At 37.2% G+C, this 22,605-nt stretch overlaps 1 protein-coding gene across 1 annotated transcript in view; it reads right to left on the reverse strand.

The window, feature by feature from the left end:
* Positions 1-8,579: 8,579 nt before the first annotated feature.
* LYPLAL1 (lysophospholipase like 1) overlaps positions 8,580-22,605 on the reverse strand; it is a 36,264-nt gene continuing 22,238 nt past the window's right edge. Inside the window, exons 3-5 of the mRNA XM_056110733.1 lie at positions 19,747-19,916; positions 9,858-9,973; positions 8,580-9,099 (exon numbers count right to left, since the gene is read on the reverse strand). Of these exons, the coding sequence (XP_055966708.1) occupies positions 8,860-9,099; positions 9,858-9,973; positions 19,747-19,916 (526 nt within the window). The 3' untranslated portion in view covers positions 8,580-8,859. The remainder of the gene's footprint in view (positions 9,100-9,857; positions 9,974-19,746; positions 19,917-22,605) is intronic.

Genomic DNA, 22,605 nt, shown 5'->3' on the forward strand with positions numbered 1-22,605 from the left:
AAAAGTGACAAATTGAGATATCACGATCATGATCACGATCATCCTGTTGTTCGTTGATTGCCTCGAGCAGGCACCAGTAATGTCTCCTTCGTCCTAGCCCTGAGATTTTAAAAAGTGCCAAATTCAAAGCTCTTTCAGGGTTAGGAGTATGAGACACATCATTGTTACTGGTATTTGGCATATTGGGTACACCACGGGGAGTTTGCCAGACTCTGCCATGTGGGCAGCTTACATTCAGTAGCCTGCCAGGTTGTCCAAAGTAAGAATGAGATAATAAGACTATAAAACCCAGTTCCCAGAAGCTGGGCTTTATAGTCTCTGGGTCTTGGCTATTGATGGGATTATACGGCACTGGGGATCAGTTGGTGGGTGTGACCCCTGCCTACTGGAGGTTGGAGGATCTGGGTGGAGGATGCTCAGCCCCGATCTGAGCAGGCTTGGAGATCTCAGCCCGGGACCCGCATGCCTTTGTTCCTCTGCTGGTACCTTCATGTGTGTGGAGAGCGGTCTCAGCATGGTTGTGGCTGGTTCTGGAAGTCTTTGGCTGCCGGAGATCTGCTCAGGGCAGGGAGGGAAACTCCTGCCCCAGCGCCTGGCTGTCCTCACCAGGACCCCTCGGAGTGGAGCGGGTTGAGTTTCCCTCCCTGCCCCGAGCAGATCTCTGGCAGCCGAAGACATCCAGAACCAGTCACAACCATGCTGAGATCACTCTCCACATGCATGAAGGTACCAGCAGAGGAACAAAGGCATGCGGATCCTGGGGCTGAGATCTCCAAGCCTGCTTGGATTGGGGCTGAGCATCCTCCACCCAGATCCTCCATCCTCCAGTAGGCAGGGGTCACACCCACCAACTGACCCTCGGCACTGTGTAATCCCATCAACGGCCAAGACCCAGAGACTATAAAACCCAGCTCCCGGAAGAAAACAGTGCAGAGACTCCTGCCCCCACACCTGGCTGTCCTTGCCGGGTCCCTTTGGATGGGGGAGGGTTAAGTTTCCCTCCCTGATCTGAGCAGATCTCCGGCAGCCGAAATTGAGATATACAGCATATGAAAGCTCATTCAAGAGCAATCCATAATATAACTGTTTAAAAATTGCATTTAAGATTAAAAATCTTATAATATAACTGTTTAAAAATTGCATTTAAGATTAAAATCTTCCCATAAGAAATTTCCAAGTCCAGTGGGTAATGAAAACTCTAATGGTGGGTGCAATATCTGTAAAAGTCCCAAACTTATATCAGTACTGCTGTAAGTCCGGACATAACAATTTAAAAAATGCAGGAAGAAAAGTCAGTGGTGTAAAGACAGTACAGTGGGTGAGGCTTGGAAGGCACCGGGCCCAGGTTCCAAGCTCTAGCACCATCTGGTTCCTCAAGTCCTTGCCAGGAGTGATCTCTGAGCACAGAGGCAGGAGTAAATCCTAAGCATAGTTGGGTATGGCTCAACTTTACATGGCCCTGACCAGAAAGACAATTCCAAACATAGAGAATTTGCCAGCAAATAATATTGAGAATAGAGTATTTAAAGAATAATAAAAGCAATCACACACAAACTTTTCTATAAAAGTCAAACTCAGTAAACATTTTCCAGCTCATTGTCCTGATACCAGAGCTGGAAAAAAGCAGTATTATAAGAGAATAAAACCACTGGGAAGTATTCCTAATAAACACACAAATAATTTTTCAACACAACAGCTGATGGATCTAACACTACATAAAAATAATCAACCATGATCAACTTTAGCCCAGAATGCAAGGTTAACTATTTGGAAACTAATACAATTCATAATTTTAACAGACTAATAAAAATACCACTGGAATCATATGATCATCTTAATAGATGCAAAAAAGCATGTGCATAACCCAACATATATTTCTAATCAGAAAGTCACCGCAGAGAGTTGTGTGGATTCCTCTGGCTGGCCGCCCATTCCCCCCACCCCCACCCCCCATGAATCCTGGCCTTCCACCTAAAGGGAAGCTCTTCTTTTCAGCATCTTGCCAGGGAAAAGCTCTCCCCTGCCAGCCACCGCCCCTGGAGCACCTAACTTTTCCATCAGGTGTGTAGACCCCTATTGTCACCTCCCCGGATCTACCCATCATGGCATACCTTTAAAATCTCTAACCACAAAACCACGAGGTTAGGTCCGAGTGAAGAAGTTACTTTGTCTGTACCCCACACTCGAAGTACTAGTTAACCCAGGCCTCACATATCTTTACTTATCAATAAACCATGGTAATACACAAAGATAGACCCAGTGCAGGACAAAAACATACAACAACATGGGAAAAAAATCCAAAATGCAAAGGTCACAGTGGTTAAATAATGCAGAAATTCACCAGGCTTAATGACTGAAGTTGCTATCCCAAATGGATCAAATAGTAATAATGAACTATACAACCTCTCAGATAAGGAATTTAAAATGGAGCTTTTAAGGATGTACAAAGAGCTCAAAGAAGCAATGGAAAGAACTGCTGATAAAATACAAGAGGATATAAAAGTGGGAGTGAGGAAATGCAAACAAAAATACAAGCAGAAATGTTAGACCTAAAACTCTTGGTAGGTGAAATAAAAAACTCAGTGGAAGATATCCACAATAAAGTAACAAAGGACAGAAACAGTGAGATCCAAGATAAGGTACAGAGAATCTCCAGACAACAGCAGAAAATGGAAAGTGCTTCAAAATAAACCAACAGATATCAGGAAAGAATCAGGATGAAGCCAAGAGGAATAACATAAGAACCACTGGAGTCCCAGAGGGACAGGAAGAAAACTTTGATGAAAGAAAAACTGTCAAACACATCACTGCTGAGAAGTTCCCAGAGCTGAAGAGCACATGCAAACAGATTCAAGAGACTTGAAGGGTACCAGTTAAATAAAATCCAAATAAAAATACTTCAAGACACAACCTTATCAGAATGATAAAAACCATAGAGATAAATTTCTAAAAGCACCAAGATCAAAGAAAGAAATTGCTTAAAAAGGAATATCCTTAATATTCACAGCCGACTTACCTGATAAAACCCTCAGGGCCCAAAGACAGTGGTCGGATATAGTGAAAAGACTCAATGAAATAAATGCCTCACCAAGAATACTTTACCCATATCATACAGCTTGAAGCAACATACAGCTTCACAGACAAACAATAACTCAGGAACTTAAGAGACTCAAAACCATGGTTACAAGTATAGCTAAATGGGCTATACTTTAAAACAAGACAAGCCCCTCAAATACACCAAAATTTGGCAGAAATATGGGACAAAAACCCATGACAATAATCTCTCTCAATGTCAACTAACTAAATGCACCAATGAAAAGAAACAGAATGACAGGATGGATCCTAAAATTGAACCCAAAATTCTGCTGCTTGCAAAAAACACATCTGAATAGTAAGAGCAAACACAGACTCAAAGTCAAAGGATGGAAAACAATTCTACAAGCAAACAACTCCCTCAAAAAAGTTGAAGTGGCCATACTAGTATATGATCACATAGACTTCAGAATGAAGAAGGTTACAAGAGACAGCAAAAGTCATTTCTTAATCATCAAAGGATTTGTACATCAGGTAGAACTCATACTCCTAAATGCACATGAATCTAATGAGAAACCAGCAGAATACTAAAATGACTGCTCATAGAGTTGAAGAAAGACACTGAAAGTAACACACTAATAATTGGAGATTTCAACATCACTTTATCACACTTTATCACTCCATGATAGGTCAACCAGACTCAAGCTCAGAAAGGACATACAAGAAATAGAATACAGGGGTTTAGCAAATATATACATATATATAATATATAACATATATATATATATATATATATATATATAGACATTCTTCTCAAGTGCACATGGGGACCACATGCTGGGCCACAAAACATACCTCCATAAAACTAAATGGATAGAAATTGTTTCAAAGATCTTTTCAGACCATGATACCCTGAATAAAATTAAGTGAATCACACACAAAAACAAAATTTCAAATAAACACGTGGAAATTTAACAGCTCACTACTGAATAATCAGTGGCTTAGAGAGGAAATCAAAGAGGAAATCAAAAATTCCTGGGAACAAATGAGAATGAAGACATGAGTTACCAGAATTTATGAGACACAGCAAAAGCAGTGTTAAGAGATAATAGTTTTTAGCTCTACAAGCATTCCCCAGGATGGAAGAGTGAGCCCACACAAATAACAACCTCATAGTTTATAATCTTGGAGAATGACCAATAAAGGAACTCAACACAGGCAGGAGAAAGGAAATAATAACAGTTAGAGCAGACATTAATAATATGGATACCTAAAAAACAATCTGAAAGATCAATGAAATCAAGAGCTGTTTTTTTGACACAATAAACGATCAATAAATCACAAACAAGACTGAAACGGAAAGAGAAAGACAGAGACCCCTAATAAACAGAATCAGAAATGAAAATGGGGACATCATAACAGAATCCACAGAAATTCAAAGGATCATCAGAATTTTGAGAAGCTTTATGTAAGGAACATGAAAGCCTCGAAGAAATGGATAAATTACTGGACTCCTATAATTTCTCAGAGCTGACCCATGAAGACTTGGAATACCTGGACAGATCTATCACTATCAAAGAAATTGAGATATTAATCAACACTCTCCCCCAAAAAACAAAAGCCCTGACACAGATGGATTCACTAGTGAATTCTTTCAAATTTTTAAACAGGACCTACTCCCAATCCTGTTCAAGTTTTTCCAAGAAATTGAATAAACAGAGACACTTACAAATAGTATCTATGAGGCAAATATCACCCTCATGCCAAAAGCAGACACACACACACACACACACACATACACACACACACACACACACACACAAGAATTACAGGCCAATATCCCTGATGGATACAGATGCAAAGATCCTCAACAAAATACAAGCAAATAGAATCCAAGGACTCATCAAAAAGATCACACACCATGACTAAGTAGGATTAATCCCGGGGATACAAGGATGGTTTAGCATTCATTTGCAAGTCAGTCAACATAATACATCATATCAATAAAAGAAAAGATAAAACCATATGATCATATCAACAGATGCAGAGAAGGCGTTTGACAAGATCCAGCACCCATTTATGATATAAACTCTCAGCAAAATGGGAGTTGAAGGAACTTTCCTTCAATATAGTCAAAGACATCTACCAAAAGCCCACAGCAAGCATTATTCTCAATGGGAAAAAACTAAGAGCCTTCCCTCTAAGATTGGGAACAGGCAAGGTTGCCCACTCTAACCACTTCTATTCAATATAGTACTGGAAGTACTTGCCATAATAGTTAGGCAAGAAAAAGATATCAAGGGCATTCAGATAGGAAAGGAAGAAGTCAAGCTATCACTATTCGGAGATGACATAATACTATATTTAAAAAATCCTAAAGACTACAGAAAAGCTTCTAGAAACAATAGGTTGGTATAGTAAAGTGGTAGGTTACAAAATCAATACCCCAAATTCCATGGCCTTCCTATATACAAATAATGAAAGAGAAAAATCTCATTCAAAATAGTGCCTCAGAAAATCAAGTACCTTGGAATCAGCTTAAATAAAGAAGTGAAGGACCTGTAAAAAGAAAACTACAAAACACTACTTCAAGAAATAAAAGAGGACACTAGGAAATGGAGACACATCCCCTGCTCATGAATTGGGAGGATTAACATTGACAATACTCCCCAAAACATTATACAGATTCAATGCAGTTCCTATAATGATACCCATGACATTTTTTAAAGGAATATACAAAACACTTATGAAATTCATATGGAGCAATAACCCCTCACAAATAGCTAAAGCTATTCTTGGGAAAAAGATGGGTGGCATCATCTTCCCCAATTTCAAACTGTAGTAATTAAAAATCAGTAGTAACTAAAACAGCATAGTAGTAGAATAGAAACAGAAACACAGACCAATGGAACAGAGTTGAGTATTCTGACACAGCCTCTCAAGTATATGATCACATAATCTTTGATAAAGGAGCAAGAAATGTGAAGTGGAACAAGGAAAGCCTCTTCAACTAGCGGTGCTGGGAAAACTGGACAGCTAAATGGAAAAAATGAACTCAGACCTCTATATAATGCCAAGCACAAAAGTCAGACCAAAATGAATTAAAGACCTCAATATCAGACGAATCTATAAGCTACATATGGAGGGAAATGTGGGCAGAACCCTCCATGATACTGAAGCTAAAGTCATCTTCAAGGACGAAAAACTACTGACCAAGCAAGTGGAAACAAATATAAACAAATGAGACTACATTAAAATAAGAAGCTTCTGCACCTCAAAAGAAACAATGACCAAGAGAAACAGTGAGCCCACGAAATGGGAAAAATTATTTACCGAATATCTATTAATAGGGGTAAACTATCCAGGATATACAAGACATTGATAAAAATTTACAAGAAAAAAATCCTCTAACCCCACCAAAAATGGGGAGAAGAAATAACAGAAACTTCCTCAAAAAAGAAATTCAAATTTCAGAAGGGCACATGAATAAATGCAGACATCCCTAATAATCAGGGCGATGCATATGAAAGCAACAATGAGATATTATCTTACACCACAGAAACTGGCATACGTAATAAAGAACAAGAACCGCGAGTGCAGGCATGGATATGGGGAGAAAGGGACTCTCATTCACTGTTGGTGGGAATGTTGACTGGTACAGCTTTTATGGCAAACAATATGGATATTCCTCCAAAAACTAGAAATTGAGCTCCCATATTACCAAACAATATCACCTCTGGGAACATATCCCTGAGATTTAAAAAAAAAAAACAGTAGAAATGACATCTGCACTTGTATGTATATTGCAGCATTGTTAACAATAGCCAAAATCTGGAAAAAACTTGAGTGCCCAAGTACAGATGACTGGTTAAAGAAACTTTTGTACATCTACATAATGGAATGCTATGCAGCTATTAGAAAAGATGAAATCATGAACGTTGCATATAAGTGGATAGACATGGAAAGTATCATGTTATATGAGATGAGTCAGAAAGAGAGGGACAGACATAGAATGACTGCACTCATTTGTGGAATATGAAGTAACATAGTATGAGACTAACACCCGAAAACAGTAGAGATAAGGCCCAGGAGGATCGCTCCATGATTTGGAAGTTGGCCTCATGTGCTGGGGGAAAAGGCAGTTGGGATGGAGAAGGGATCACAAAGTCAATGATAGTTGGAGGGATCGTTTGGGACAGCAGATTGTGCTGAAAGTAGACTAAGGATATAACATGATGGTCTCTTAGTATCTGTATTGCAAACAATAATACCCCAAAGTAAAGAGAGAATAAGAAGAAAATTACTTGCCACAGAGGCAGGGGTGATGGGGTGGGGGTGGCGAGACAGATACTGGGAACACTGATGGTGAACAATGTGCACTGGTGGAGAGATGGGTGCTTGATCATTGTATAACTGAAACTTAATTATGAAAGTCTGTAACTGTATCTCATGGTAATTCAGTAGAAAAAAAGTCACAGCAGAGCCTGAGTGATCATACATAAAGCTTCTGTGTGGATGGGGGTATGGTGCTGCCAGCAGGTCAATCTGTACCTGTGAGGCGAGTGCATCAGCAGCCTGATGGCGCCTTCAGACTTCCAGATACACCAAAATTGCCGCTGTGCCTTTGGCCAGACCCCAAAAACTTGGGGCAAAGTTTACCAAGAAAGTAAACAGCCAAAAGTTAGGTATGTGGGAGACACACCCACAAACCACCTCCGGCTCAGCAATATAACTGGAGGCAAGGCCTCTCTGGTTCCTGTTCGAAATGCTTAATGGCCATGATCCCAGAGACTCAGAAACAAATCTCAAAACCCAAGGGCTTTTGGGAGAACTGTGTCCGGTCCCTGCAGTAGGCTACCGGCACCTGGCCACCCCAGGTGGGAATAGGTTTCGTGCCTTGGCCTGTTCCCCCTGGCGGCCCGGTGGCCGCCATCCTCCAGAGGCAACTGGACAGTCAGGCTTTGGCCCACAGTCATGAGTCATGTGGGTCCTCACAGGATGGGGGTGAAGGCAAGTGGAAAGTAAAACTGTGAATGGGATGAAAATAGTACATGTAATTTTTAAAAATATTTTTTAATTAAAAACACTTTTAAATTAGTTATAATTTCACTTTTGGGTCAAAGTCCTTCTAGAACCATTTCACAATCATTTTAGAATTAAGATACATTGACTATTTATCATTAACTGAATGTGGGGTTTATTTAAATTTCCACAACAAACTCACAAGGGAAAGTGCTCTTGATTCTGTTCTACAATGAAACTGGAGACTAAAGAAGAGCAGCATTTGGTTGAGCAGAGAGCAAGCCCCAGGAGAATCCCAAGAACCCGGTTGCAAATGTGGTGCTTGAGGCTATGGGAGTGTTCCCCATGCTTATTATCAAATACCAGTAATAGCTACTCAAGCTCTTATGATAATGTAGTGAGAACAAGTGAAGCTGGCTGACAACTTGCTAGCTTTATGGTATTCTGCTGACACCAAAATTACCTTACCTTTGAAAGGTAATTTTAGAGAGCAGTTGGAAGATAAAATATTATGAAGTAAAGCCTTTGCATATGTCTCCTTGTCTTTATTTTATCAATTACATTCAAAATTCAAAATCTTAGTTACTTAATAGATTTCCAATAGTCGCAAAGATGTACCAAAACAAGTATAAAGACATTTGTGAAATTTACCATTAATAACATACCATTGCTATTTCAATAACAAAAAAAAAACCCAACATTAGTCAGTAAATTGTATCTTCTAAAATTTTTATTATCACTATCAAGTTATAATCTGGCAGTACGGATCAAAATGGCATTAAATGTTTATCCACTGACTCTGCTTCATTCCTGTTGGGTTTCCACTTCTCGCGGGAGCTTCATAAGAATCCAGGACTTCAGTTTTTCTAGTTCAGCTCTGTTCAGCTCATGGAAAACCCCTGGGAAACTATGAAACTTGGTGCTCACCCCCAGAGATTTTAACATTGAGTTTGTCTCTTCTCCCCAAGAATGAAGTACTAGTTCATCTGCAGTACCATGGCACTGAAATAATTCAGGAAGGGTGCCTTCTGTCTTCTGAAGATCCTAGAGAAGGTACAAAAATGAAAAAGCTAAAGAAATTTACTCAAGAACATTATCCTGGAAAGGAGAGAGCACAGAAAAACACTACTTTTATCTATTTTAAATATTTAGAGAAAAGGAAGTTCTCCTTTAGCGCAAGGGCTGATCTGGATGGTGGCAACACCTGGGGCTGCTCAATGAGACCAACATTTACTACAATGGTCTTGAAATGGTCAGAGACTTTCCTGAAGAAAGTATGGGGCATAAGAGGAAAAACCTCTTCATGAGGAGTGAAGAAGGGAGACAAGGTGCTATAGTCTAAGGAAATTTTTCATTCCAGTTCTTGCTTAAAGTTTTGCTGATCCTATTGCTGGTAATGAGATAGAACACTATAATGTTTGCAAACTGGGATATTACTACAAAGTACATGTTAGCAATAAAATTGTTGTGATTATTTCCACGACATAATAAGAAAACCAAGCTCTGACCCACCTATATTTTGAAAATATATCAAGGGCACATATAATATATAGATTTCATATACTATACATTCTATCATTTCCCCTTTGGCATTTTTGTGATGATATTCTTTCCAAGGCAATTCCTTGACATTACTGACCACTTACTCAATAGGACTACTTTGGTCATAAATTTCCAGAAATGGTCAATGTATCAGTTGTTATTGTCCAACTACCAATGTGATTGTAACCAATGTGACTGTCAGTTTTCATAAAAAAAAAAAAATCATGTTTTTTTTTTCTATTATTCAAACTGGAACTCACCTGGTAAACAGCAGATGCTTTATTCAAAAAACTAGAAAGAGCAAATACTCCTGCCACATCTTGATGGTTTCTATAGGCTAGATGCATTGCCATACATCCTCCCATTGAAAATCCTCCTAAAAGAAGCAAAAATACACTTACCAAAAACCTGAATATATGCCACAAAAATTTAGAACAAGATATTTATGCCAGATCTTCCATAAATACTTTTAAATAGTTAGAAATCTTGAAAGAGAAAGAGTGGGAAAGAGAAACGTAGTGTACTTTAGATCTGATAGGGCACGGTCTGCTGTGAATAAGAGATGCTGTTCTGTTATTGCTGGAAAAGGAGTTTTCATAAAAGGAGATATTCTAGAAAAGAGAGACTATGATCACTGAATTCATAATTTAAAATATAAACCACAGTGCAAGGCTTGTTTATTAGCACTTCTAATATCTAATATATATATATATATATATATACACACAGCCCACTCATATATGATATTTTATCACTGCACCATCCACCAGCGTCAATGTCTCTCCACCCGTGTTTTTATTTTTGTTCTGTTTGGAGGCCACAGCCGACCTGGCTCTGCACTCAGGAATTACTCCTGGAGGTGCTCAGGGGATCATATGGGATGCAAGGAATCAAACCTGGATCAACCACATACATGCAAGACAAATGCACTGCCCACTGTGCATCACTCTGCTCCCTGAGAAGATTCAGTTCTACAGGTCAGATTTGAGAGTCTGTTGCCATTGTTACATTGTTACAGTTGTTACATGCTATACTTCTTCATAGTCTACATATGAGAAATCATTCTGTATTTATATCTGTGACTCTCCCTGACTTCTTTCAGCATGATACCCTATAGATCCATCTCACCATGACGCCCAGTGAATCTCTAGTAGAATAAGGTCAAATTTTATTACATGTAGCACTGTAGCACGGTCCTCCTGTTGTTCCTTGATTTGCTCAAGCGGGCCCACTAATGTCTCCATTGTGAGACTTGTTGTTACTGTGTTTGGCATATCGAATACGTCACTGGGAGCTTGCCAGGCTTTGCTGTGTGCCTGAGATACTCTCTGCAGCTTGCGGGGCTCTCCAGAGAGGGTGGAGGAATTGAACTCCAGTCGGCTGGGTTGGCCGCGTGCAAGGCAAAAGCCCTACCTGCTCCAGCCTAATGTAAAACCCAATATTGGACTTTTTACCTACAGGTTCTTCTGCTATGGACTGTATTAAAAGCTCGGGATACTGAAACTTTACAGTAATCAGAACACGGATCCTGAGAATGGAGATTTTTGTCTATTATTCATGGATGAAACGTCCTCGTTTAGAAGCTTAAGTATATGGTAGGTGTTTAAAATATAAAAGTCAAACGCAGTTCCAAAAGGATATATCTGGAAGAAGACACATTATTATGGATTCCAACTCACAGAATTTTTTGTGGTCTGACTTAGAGCTTAGAATATCTAAGATTTGATGACTAGTTTGTTCCCTGCTAATGACTTCTAAATCTGGCTTCTTAAAAAGTAAAAATCCTGGAGTTAGTTCCAGACCCACTAACAAAATCTCAAAGCCAACAAATGCCCATTTTTAAATATTCTTATACCCACAAACAGTGTAGGAATCACACCTTAGAAAAGTATCAATAGCTGCAAAGCAGACAATTCAAAATTAAGTGTAATGAATAAAAACAGAAAGTGAAATGTGGCCATGATTTAAAAGATATCCATATGTCATGAATACCAAAATGGCATGAAAAACGTTTTTGTTTTTGGGAAAAATTCAAGAGCTTGAATTATATTTCTTTAACAAAATATACCTAAGGAACATATTAAATGAAACTAGCATGACTGAGGAACTAAATGTTCACTTTTATTTAATTTTAACAGTTTATGTTTAGTCAAATTGTGGCTTATGGTTATCTTATTGGACAATGACGTTCTAAGTAATCTAAGGTATTTCAACTGTAGAGAAATTCAAAATTCATAAATGGGACAAAAATAAGACATATAATTTTAAAAGACTGAAATAATTAAAAATCATATTTGAATGTAATAAATTTTTAAAAACACCACAAGAAAAAGTGAACGATAATATATTAGTAAACAAAAATATATTAACAGATAAATTTAAAAGTATATTTTAAAAATTTTGTTGACAAAAATAGCCAGTCATTTCATCTGGTTTAAGTCTTCATGATGAGACAAGTATAACAACCACAAAAATTTATGAAAGAAAACACTTGCCCACATAGGAAATGTCATTATGGGCAAACATAAATGCATATGCAGACATTTAACTTCATGTTCAATTCACATAATTTACAGTGAAGAAAAATGTGCTCACTGAAATCTTATTATAGAAAGATTTAATCTAAGTCTATGACCCCTTTATAATCTTGTGAGGTAATCTGCAATTTCTCATCAGCCATCTTTGACAATACAATCACTTTTCAAGTCAGAAACTACTGTGAAAAGGGACTTTGTGTATTTTTTTAAAAAAGAAGAAAATTTAACACAAAGGACTAGTTATTTGAATTCAATTTCCAACTAAGTGTCTAAAATGCAATATAAAATATACTGTTGAATAAGTGGATACCAAATAGTAAACTCATTGTAGGTAATGGTTATAATGTATATTTATAGTTGCTGGCAAAGTATAAAAATGTCAAGAGTTAAGATTTCAACATACATTTAAGATTAACAAGCTGAATAAAACATGTTAAAAAATAATAAACCTAGCTTTTATGAACTCTTTAAGCAAAACAAAACAGTAACAATGTATAATGGACTACACTGGGAAAACTAGGCTAATCTATCTAAGAACAAAATTCAGAGGAAAAAAATACTTATAATTATAAATTGAATGGGATTTTAAAAATGCAATAAAATCCACCCTCTTACCAATTTTAGCAATTCTTCCATTTATTATGTTTATTGTAATTATTCTTCAAACTGAACTGTGAAAAAAATGATTTGGGAATATATAAACTGTGCCCATAATATTGATTTGTATATTTTCTTTCATACAAAATTTATAGGATAAATAAAATTTTATTACTTTCTATTAAAAGCTATTAGAACGGCAAGCCCATGTCTTTAAAGTGTTGGTAATTGTTGTCAAAGAAACATCAGAGGTTTAAAGACATATTTATGATAAAGCAAGGAAGAAGGATATCACTCTTAAGTTTTAGCTCTGGAAGAGCTACAGAAGGGAGAGCTTTAGAAGAAGCTGATATCATCAGGTTGTCTGCACAAGAAACAGAAATCTTGGAGCTAGGCATGTGTCTTCCTAGGAGTCACTATAGTCTCTTCATCTTCATCTTCTCTAAAAATTAATGCACTAATAGATGACCACTTTGTCAAGTGTTTCTACCATGCTGTAAGTCACAATTTTGACATATTTTTAAAAATTCACTTTCATAGCTACTCATTCTACATGTATAATATAATTTAGACTCTTCCCACAGAATAGTGATTTCAAAGTCTTTCAACAGAGCGAAAACACCTTAATTATTTTCAATTCACTGAGCACATGATAATTTACACTTATGTACACACACACAGTATTTAATGGTCACATAATGTTAAACTGTATTAATAGGCCCTAATTTCCTACATTGTTTAGAGTTTCATGAAAATCTCACAGATGCACTTGATTACAGTGCTTTAAAATTCGATTATCATCAAAATCATTCTATTCTGGTCCTATAGTAGTCAAGGTCTATAGATTCTAGATTCAAGTTAAATCTAAATTACATAATTTTAACAAATTATCACCACCTAGTGGACAAAAAAGAATCTCATCATAAAACGATTAAGTCAATGGATCTGGATTCTAGTCCCAACTCCTATTTTTATAATTGCCAGCAGTATTTTTTAATCATTTCTTCTTAACACCCTAAGAAACTGCTCCCATTAAACCTATTACAAGGCTCTGGATAAATAAATAATTCTTGTGAAAACAACTCTACATATATTAAATGTAAAACACAATGATATGAAGACTCTCCCTATGAATGTCCTCAACTTCAGCAGCATCTTTATCATACATATCTGTTAAGCTTAAAGTACCTACAGGAAAAACAAAATACTTTCTCCGTAGATTTCAAATTATGCAGAAACATGCTTAAAGGAAACCAAGAGTATTAAGACAGATATTGATAGGTAGAATATGTGAAATATGGTTATATTTGACACACTGTTCACTCCAAAATGTTAAAACAAAAAGAAGACAGGATAATCTAACATTATTTTTCTCAAGATACAGGATTTGAATCCAGGCTTTTCAATAAAAATGCTGCCAATATTTGGAACTACTTTAAAAGTCACTATTTTGTCATCTGCATTTCTGCCTTTTATCTCCCTTCTCTGGAATCATGTATGATGCAATTATAAAAGCAAAAACCCTGACATTCTTAAGTGCAAAGAATGAGATTTGAGAATAAATCTCCTATATCTTCTACTGAGATAAAGAGTAAACCTATTTTATGTTGTTCTTCTTTTCTTCCCAGTTTAGGTTTTTTTTTTTTTTTTTTTTTTTTTAAGAAAGGAATCCTAGAGAAGGGAGCACCAAGTAAAGGGTGTTGGGAGGATCCTCCCAGGATGGGAGATGCATGCTGAAAGTAGACTATAGACTGAACATGATTGCCACTCAATGCCTCTTTTGCAAAACATAACACCCCAAGGGAGAGAGAGAACAAAAGGAAATACTGCCACAGAGGCAGGGTGGGATGGGGGAGGAAAGAGGGGTGGGCAGGATACTGGGATCAGTGGTGGTGAAGAATGAGCACTGGTGGAGGGATGGGTACTCGATCACTGTATTACTGAAACCCAAGCACAAAAAATTTTAAGTCTACAACTGTACTTCATGGTGTTTCATTAATAGTAAAGTAAAGTAAGTAAAGGCCCTCCCGTTGATCGTCGATTTGCTCGAGCAGGCCCAGTAACGTCTCCATTGGAGACTTTGTTGTTACGGTGTTTGGCATATCTCGGTAGCTTGCCGGGCTCTCCGAGAGGGGCGGAGGAATCGAACTCGGGTCAGCCATGTTGGCTGCGTGCAAGGAAAACGCCCTACCGCTGTGCTATCGCTCCAAAAAGGGGGGATCCATTTTCCACAAATGAAGACTACAATGCAAGGAATATGTTTCTACTGCTATTATTTAATGTCCTGGTGTATAATCGTTCTTGTCCTGTGCCTCCAAAACCCTGGAACAGTGCACATCCAACTGAATACTGCATATGCTCTCCTGTTGTTCTCCTGGCCTCGCATGCTGCTGGCACAATGCCCCTGAACTTTCTGTGTCCAGCTCACTAGTCCTCCAGTTGGAGCAAAAGTCAGGTGAGGATTTCCAAGGACTCTGACATGCTCCAAGCTTGGTCAGGAAAGAGTTTCTCTGCTAACCAGTCACATTCTCGCTCATTCTTGAAAACTTGGTTGAAGAGTCATCTTTTCTAAGAAGATGCTCATTCCCCCAAGATTTGCTTCTCTCTTCATTGTGTGCAATATTCTTTGCACACAACCTTTACAATACTTGTAGTAATATTAGGTATAATTTTTTAGTAGTTTTTCTAGAGGACATTCTGCATTTAGCATTTTTAGTAACTACATGGAGATTAAATTTCAGAACTTTTTACTCTCAGCAAGCTAGAGAGAATGACCTAGAGAGTGCAGTTTCATATACTACATAAATAGAACTATTTTCAAAACTAAGTATAGGGGGCTTAAGAGATACAACAGAGGTTAAAGCCTTTTTCTTGCAAACAGTCAACCCGAGTTCAATTCCCAACATCCCATATGGTCCTCTAAGCCCCACCATGAGTGACTGCTAACAAAAGGAGTAAGCCCTGGGCATTGCTGAGTGTGGTCCAAGTAAGATTAATAAAATAAAAAGCTGCTAAACAAAATAAAAACATTACTTATTACAGAAAAGAAATACGCACAAAGATTTTTGTACTTATTGTCTCATTTTTCCTTTTGAATCTTAAAATTTTTCTACTACATTTAAAAATGATTCTAGGGACTGGAGCGATAGCATAGCGGGTAAGGGCATTTGCCTTGCACGTGGTCAACCCAGGTTCGATTCCCAGCATCCCATATGATCCGTGGAGCACCGCCAGGAGTAATTTCTGAGTGCAGAACCAGAAGTAACCCCTGAGCATTGCCGGGTGTAACCCAAAAAGAAAACAAACAAAAAACTAATCTATTATGGTCTGTGTCTATCTGTGTTTAATATATTTACAGATACTTTTATTTACATTTATGATAATCATAACTCAAGGAATGTATACGCAAAAATACCTTACAACAGCAGTGACATTACTGTTTGTGTCACGTTTTCAAATTAATGAGAAATTCAATTATAACAGAAAGACAAATAACATCTATAATAAACACTCCTTATGGGACTTAAATGCTATTTCCTCTGTGCATCAACAGCAAACCTATGTAAAGAACACAGCTTACCAAAAAGATGGTAACATAATTCATACTTTGTCAGAATGAACAGGTAAGGAACTGTATGTTTTATGCCATGTGTTTAACTCCAAAGAACTGTTATTAAGATTTATTTTTACTATGTATTTATGTAACTAACAATACAGTAACGTGGACATATAACCTGGGCCCTTCTGTATTTCAGGCTAAGGAAGTTAATATGCTTAGTCCCAAATTTAATACATCATATATACATATATATGTATAGTATTTTATTATGGCTTTAGAGTAAATTCTAATTTATTGTTTCAGAAACCTTCCCCAAGTGAAATTTTGTTGTTAAAGCGATTCACTGGTAAAATTCTTTGGTAAAATTTTTTGGTAAAATTCTTGTCATATTCCTAACTTGCTTTATAAATACAACTATCTTTGTTTATTTTGTTTTGGGGCCACAAACTAGCTGTATTCAGGGTTTACTACTGGCTCTGTGCTCAGGGATCACATCTGGCATTCGGGGCCTTGGGAAAGGAACTATATATGATGCAGGTATTGACGTTGGGTTCACAGCTTGCAAGGCAAGAACCTTACCCACTGAACTACCTCCATGGCCCATAGACTGTCTTTAACAAGTTTTTTTTTGTACTCCAGAAAATAAAGTTTCCATTGTGTGCTAGAGAAACAAATCAAAATAATTTCCAGATACATAAAGAACTAAACATAAATAAACACATCACATTACATGAAAAACATTAAGTCTATTTGAATATTTACCCAAGTACTAGTGATAGACTTCTTCTCCCCAGGTTTACTGTATAATAATAGCCAAACCTTATGAGACATTTCAAGTGCAAAGCATGCTGATATGATTTTGAGATATTATGAAGTAACTGATCTGATTTATAGATATTATGAAGTGATTACCACAAGAGATTTCCTTATGTGAAAAATAAGTAGGAAAGAAAAGACAGTAATAGATAATTAAAAAGCAAAGTTATTGTGTGTGTGTTTGTGTGTGTTTAAATGTAACATGCAGAACTAAAAGGCACATATCAAAATTTAGTGTAAATTAATTATGAAGTTTTATTTACTTATGTTTAGCAAAGATTTCTTTCAATACATATTATTTCAGTAAGAGCATAATAAGAGGGAAAATTTAATACAAGCTGTACAAGTTATCCACTGGTATAATTGTTTCATGACGGAATTAGATTAATATGTATTGCATTTTAAATACATTTGACCAAATGAAAGAGTCACAGGCTTTGAAACAAATGCAATCTATATTCCAAATTCTTATTAGCTACTACCCATATAATGATCCAGAGTATTTCTGCAAATATGAGTAAATGAAATAATTTATGGATTTAGAAAGGGCAGAGGAGGGAAGGGTACGAGAGAAGTAAAGAACAGTTACAATTCTACAGGATAAACTATTTTTTTCAAATACAAACTATGAAACACAGTTTGAATTTTTACAAAATCTTACAAAACACAGTTTGTAAGAAATTTCTTAACATCGTTTATCAGCACTTTCCATGTCTGTAATGTTGAATTACAATTTTATTTTTACAGTTTCTTGGCCTAATCTTTCATTATCCCTTCATCATTTCATGACTTCAGGAATCTCATTTACTAGCTTATTGTTAAATTCAGTGACAGGTTGTGATTCACTAAAGTTCACATCTTTATTATACTTAGCCTTTCAATAGGAATATTTTCCTAAGAGCACCTTTCTAATGAGTTACACAGCCCAAGTGCAATCTTTTCTTCTAATTTCTCAGCAATTATCTATACAATACACAGTAAATGGGGAACCAGAAGTAATTTGGTTTTGTGAGCCTGGAGTGAGCTGAATACTTTACAAACATCTTCCGAGTAGAATGAGAATTGTATTATCACTTCAATTTGAGGCAAGAGAGAGCCTCAGATTGAAGGCAGTAAAGATGTGACTGTTGAGCCCACACTTTCTTCAGTCTCGTGGAGTTAAGAAGGCATGTTCCAGTCAAACAAGTTTCTGCTATAGCGATTAACTTTTTCCAGAGAACACCCAACACCATTACTACCATGCTCATGACCTTACTACAATTCGTGCCTGGACCTTAGCCTCTCCTCTTTATGCCTGCTGGAAAGGGCTTCAACTCCTCCCATGCTCACTTCAGCAATTTTCAGATGAACCCTGACTCATTTATGTGTGCCCCAGTGAACACAAAACACAGTGCCCAGTAAGCATGCAGTAGAAGTGTTTAAAGATTTGCTAAATTCCTTAATGATGACTGTCATGTGCATGCATGCACTCTGAATTCTATGTTGTCACTCTCTATCCCCTACACTGAGGCAGGGACCCCTCCCCATGCTCTTTTCAGAACTCCCATAAAGTTCAATGCCTGTTTCCATTCAGTTACACACAAATATGGACATAGGCATATGAGAAGCTCAGAAATGCAGAATCCAACATGGATGAAGAGACAGATGCCCAGAAAGGAGGTGCTGCTATGCTGGAGACCACAATGCTTTTAGTTAATGAGCATGGGTGATGAAGCCAAGACAGAAAATAATATTCTTTCCATTTTCTCATTTTTCCTTTGGCTTACTAATAGTTCAGAACCTTAACAAACAACAGGCAAGTTTAGTAATTTACCCAAATCCTGTCTACATGGGGTCTCAGTGTGCACTTGAATGCTATTTAGAACACGACAGAAATACTTTGTTCTGTGCCATCCGTATTCTACATAATCTGTCTCATCTTCACATGTACCCTAGAAATAGATTTAAGTAGTTCTTATGTGTTCGTAATTACAGAGCAGAGGACACCAAGCAGACTAGAGAAATTACATAAAGTATTTTTTATTGCCTTGGAAACAGATCACTAAGGACATATTTAACAAAATTTTTTACAATAACTTTTAATGTGATATTAACCCTAAAGAAACTTTTTATGAATCTGATGTTACATTTTCAACTATAATTTGGTTTAGTTTTGGCAATGGTAATATGAAGACTATCATAACATAGGCTTATTAAAATATTTTTCATATGCAAATGAAGTCTCTGAATTAAAAATACAATGTGGGATTCTCTAACAATTTTATAAAAAAGAAGTTTTTGATAAAATTGTTAAAGCCATGGTTTATAATTCTAATACCTTTGATATTTTTTTATTTATATTTTTTGCTTTTTTGGTCACACCGGCAATGTACAGGGGTTATACCTGGCTCAAGCACTCAGGAATTACTCCTGGCAGTGCTTGGGGAACCATATGGGACACTAGGAATCAAACTTGGGTGGGCCACATGCAAGGCCTTACCCGCTGTACTATCGCTACAGTCCCTACCTTTGATACCTTTTAATGTATAAAGTTTATCTGAAATTATGAATAGATCAAATGATATACAAATACTTCTAAATAAGTCTAAATTCAATATATAGAATTAGGCAAGTATAATTACAAATTTTAAGTATTCTTACCTACTAAAATCCGACTCTTCTTGATGCCACTTTTTACTTCCTCATCAATCAAGTCTGTAAGCATCCCGCACATTCCATCAATGGACTCGAGGTGCTCGGGGCAGTCCATAGATATTTTTAACCTGTCAAACCATACATTGGAGATCCCTCCTTTCATAGGTGTGTAAGGCCTGTGGAGGGAAAATTTTTTTAAATGTCAAATGGAGTACTAAAATGTATGTTTTACTTTCAATATGTTAGCATTTTTAATAATTTTCTTTAAGCTTAAAAACTTTCTTCTTGAAATCCGAATGGCAAAAATGTGCATGAGAAAATGCTCTACATCACTAATCATCAGAGAGATGCAGATCAAAACAACAATGAGATATCATTTAACACCACTGAGACTGGCCCACATCCACAAGAATAAAAGCAACCAGTGCTGGCGCGGATGTGGCGAGAAAGGGACCCTCCTTCACTGCTGGAGGGAATGACGACTGGTCCAACCCTTTTGGAAAACAGTATGGACGATTCTCAAAAAAATTAAAATTTGATCTCCCATTTGACCCAGCAATACCACTCCTGGGAATATATCCCAAAGAGCAAAAAAGTATAGTCGAAGTGACATCTGCAATTGTTTGTTCATTGCAGTACTCTTTACAATAGCCAGAATCTGGAAAAACCTGAGTACCCGAGAACAGATGACTGGTTAAAGAAACTTTGGTACATTTACACAATGGAGTACTATGCAGCTGTTAGAAAAGATGAAGTCATGAAATTTACATACAAGTGGTACTACATGGAAAGTATCATGTTAAGCAAAATGAGTCAGAAAGAGCGGGATAGACACAGAAAGATTGCATTCATCTGGGGAACATAAAGCAACAAAATGGGAGACTAACACCCAGGAGTGGCTGAGATTAGTACCAGGAATTTTGCTCCATGACTTGGAGGCCAGTCACATGTGCTAGTGGAAACGGAAGCTCAGATAGAGAAGAAATCACCAAATAAAGGGTGTTGTGAGGATCTTCCCAGGGTGGGAGAAGCATGCTGAAAGTAGACTATAGACCAAACAAGATTGCCACTCAGTGCCTCTCTTGCAAAACACAGGACCCAAAAGAAGAGAGAGAGAACAAGGGGGAATGCCCTGCCACAGAGGCAGGGTGAGATGGGGGGATGGTGGGTGGGAGGGATGCTGGAACCCGTGGTGGTGGAGGATGGGCACTGGTGGAGGGATGGGTACTTGATCATTGTATAACTGAAACCCAAGCACAAAAACTTGTAAGTCTATAACTGTATCTCATGGTGTTTCACTAATAAAAAAATAAATAAATAAATAAAAACTTCCTTCTTTATAATGCTTTCACTCTCCTATGCTTCTAATGATTCCATCAGTATATTCTGATGGTTAATCATTTCATTTTAAATACCTTTTAGATTCATATATTCTTCAGAAAATACCAATTAAAAAGGGAATTTTATACATACTTATAAAATTATATACACAACATGTGGGAATTATATACATATTATATAAATATGTATATATGTTATCTATTTTTTTCTGATTAATTTAAATACATGACTAATCAGGTGTACTATATTTTTCAAATTTCTGAAGGGATCAATACTTAATAGTAAGTATTCAAAGATAACTGAATGTCTGCACAAAAAAATCCTCATTACCTAGTGAGGGAAAACAAGATCCCTGGCCCCCAAGTATTCAAGTATTTTAAAAATATTACTAATTTCTAACTTGTTTTCTTTTTTGATTTAGGGATACATTCAGCTGTGCTCAAGGCTTACTCCCAGCTTTGCTCTCAGGAAATTGCTCAGGAGACCGTATGTGGTGATAGGAATAAAACTTAGATCAGTCACGTGCAAGGTAAGTACCTTGCCCACTGTACTACCTCTCCAAGCCTAATTTTCAGGTCTTAAGCATAAAATGTGTGTTAATCCATCAAGAGATATTTTGATACCATCCAGACACATTACTCTTAGAAAGGGGTGTTACAATGAAAAAAATTAAGATTTGGAACTATAGGTAAAAAAATTATTTTTGCAAAAAAATAAGAATTTAATGGGATATAAATAGCCTTTGGAAGTAATAATCAGATAAATATCTCATACAGTTAGAGCCTTCCTGGTCTCAAATGGAATGCATTTTCAGATTGGCAAAGGCAGTATATTGTAAGATAGTCTAAGCTGGGTGTTCTGCTGAACAAGGGAGATTTTAAAGGATGCTTATTGTTGAAGTATGAGACTGGCCGGGTGACTCTTACTTTAGACATTGTATGGGCTGGCACAATAGCACAGCAAGTAGGGTATTTGCCTTGCATGCGGCCAACCCGGGTTCGATTCCTCTGTCCCTCTCCAAGAGCCCGGCAAGCTACTGAGAGTACCTCCGCAAGGCAGAGCCTGGCAAGCTCCCCGTGGCATATTCGATACACCAAAAAACAGTAACAACAAGTCTCACAATAGAGACATTACTGGAGCCTGCTTGAGCAAATCGATGAACAACAGGAGGACAGTGCTACAGTGCAGTGCTACTGTTGTCTATTTATATTGAGGCTGTCTGTTGAGATGTCTGCCTATCTCATAGTAGTCAAGATGTTCTGTTTTACCAATTACTATGACTTTGGGAGGGGTCTTGCGTGCAGTCTGATCCTAGTAAAAGCAAATGAAGAGGGAAAAACCCATCTCAGGATATGGCTACAGGCAAACACTGGAATATAGAAGACAAACATGGAAAATGGAGATTTCCTACAGAGGAGAGACACAAGAGTCCAACTGAAAATAATGCTCTTCTCTTGCTAAATTGCTTCCTCTGTATGTGACTGAAAATTAGGATCCTTGGGATATCTGCATATTCCCAGAAAA

This window comes from Sorex fumeus, unplaced genomic scaffold (assembly GCF_029834395.1).
Source record: "Sorex fumeus unplaced genomic scaffold, SorFum_2.1 ptg000010l, whole genome shotgun sequence".
In the NCBI taxonomy this organism is placed as follows: domain Eukaryota; kingdom Metazoa; phylum Chordata; class Mammalia; order Eulipotyphla; family Soricidae; genus Sorex; species Sorex fumeus.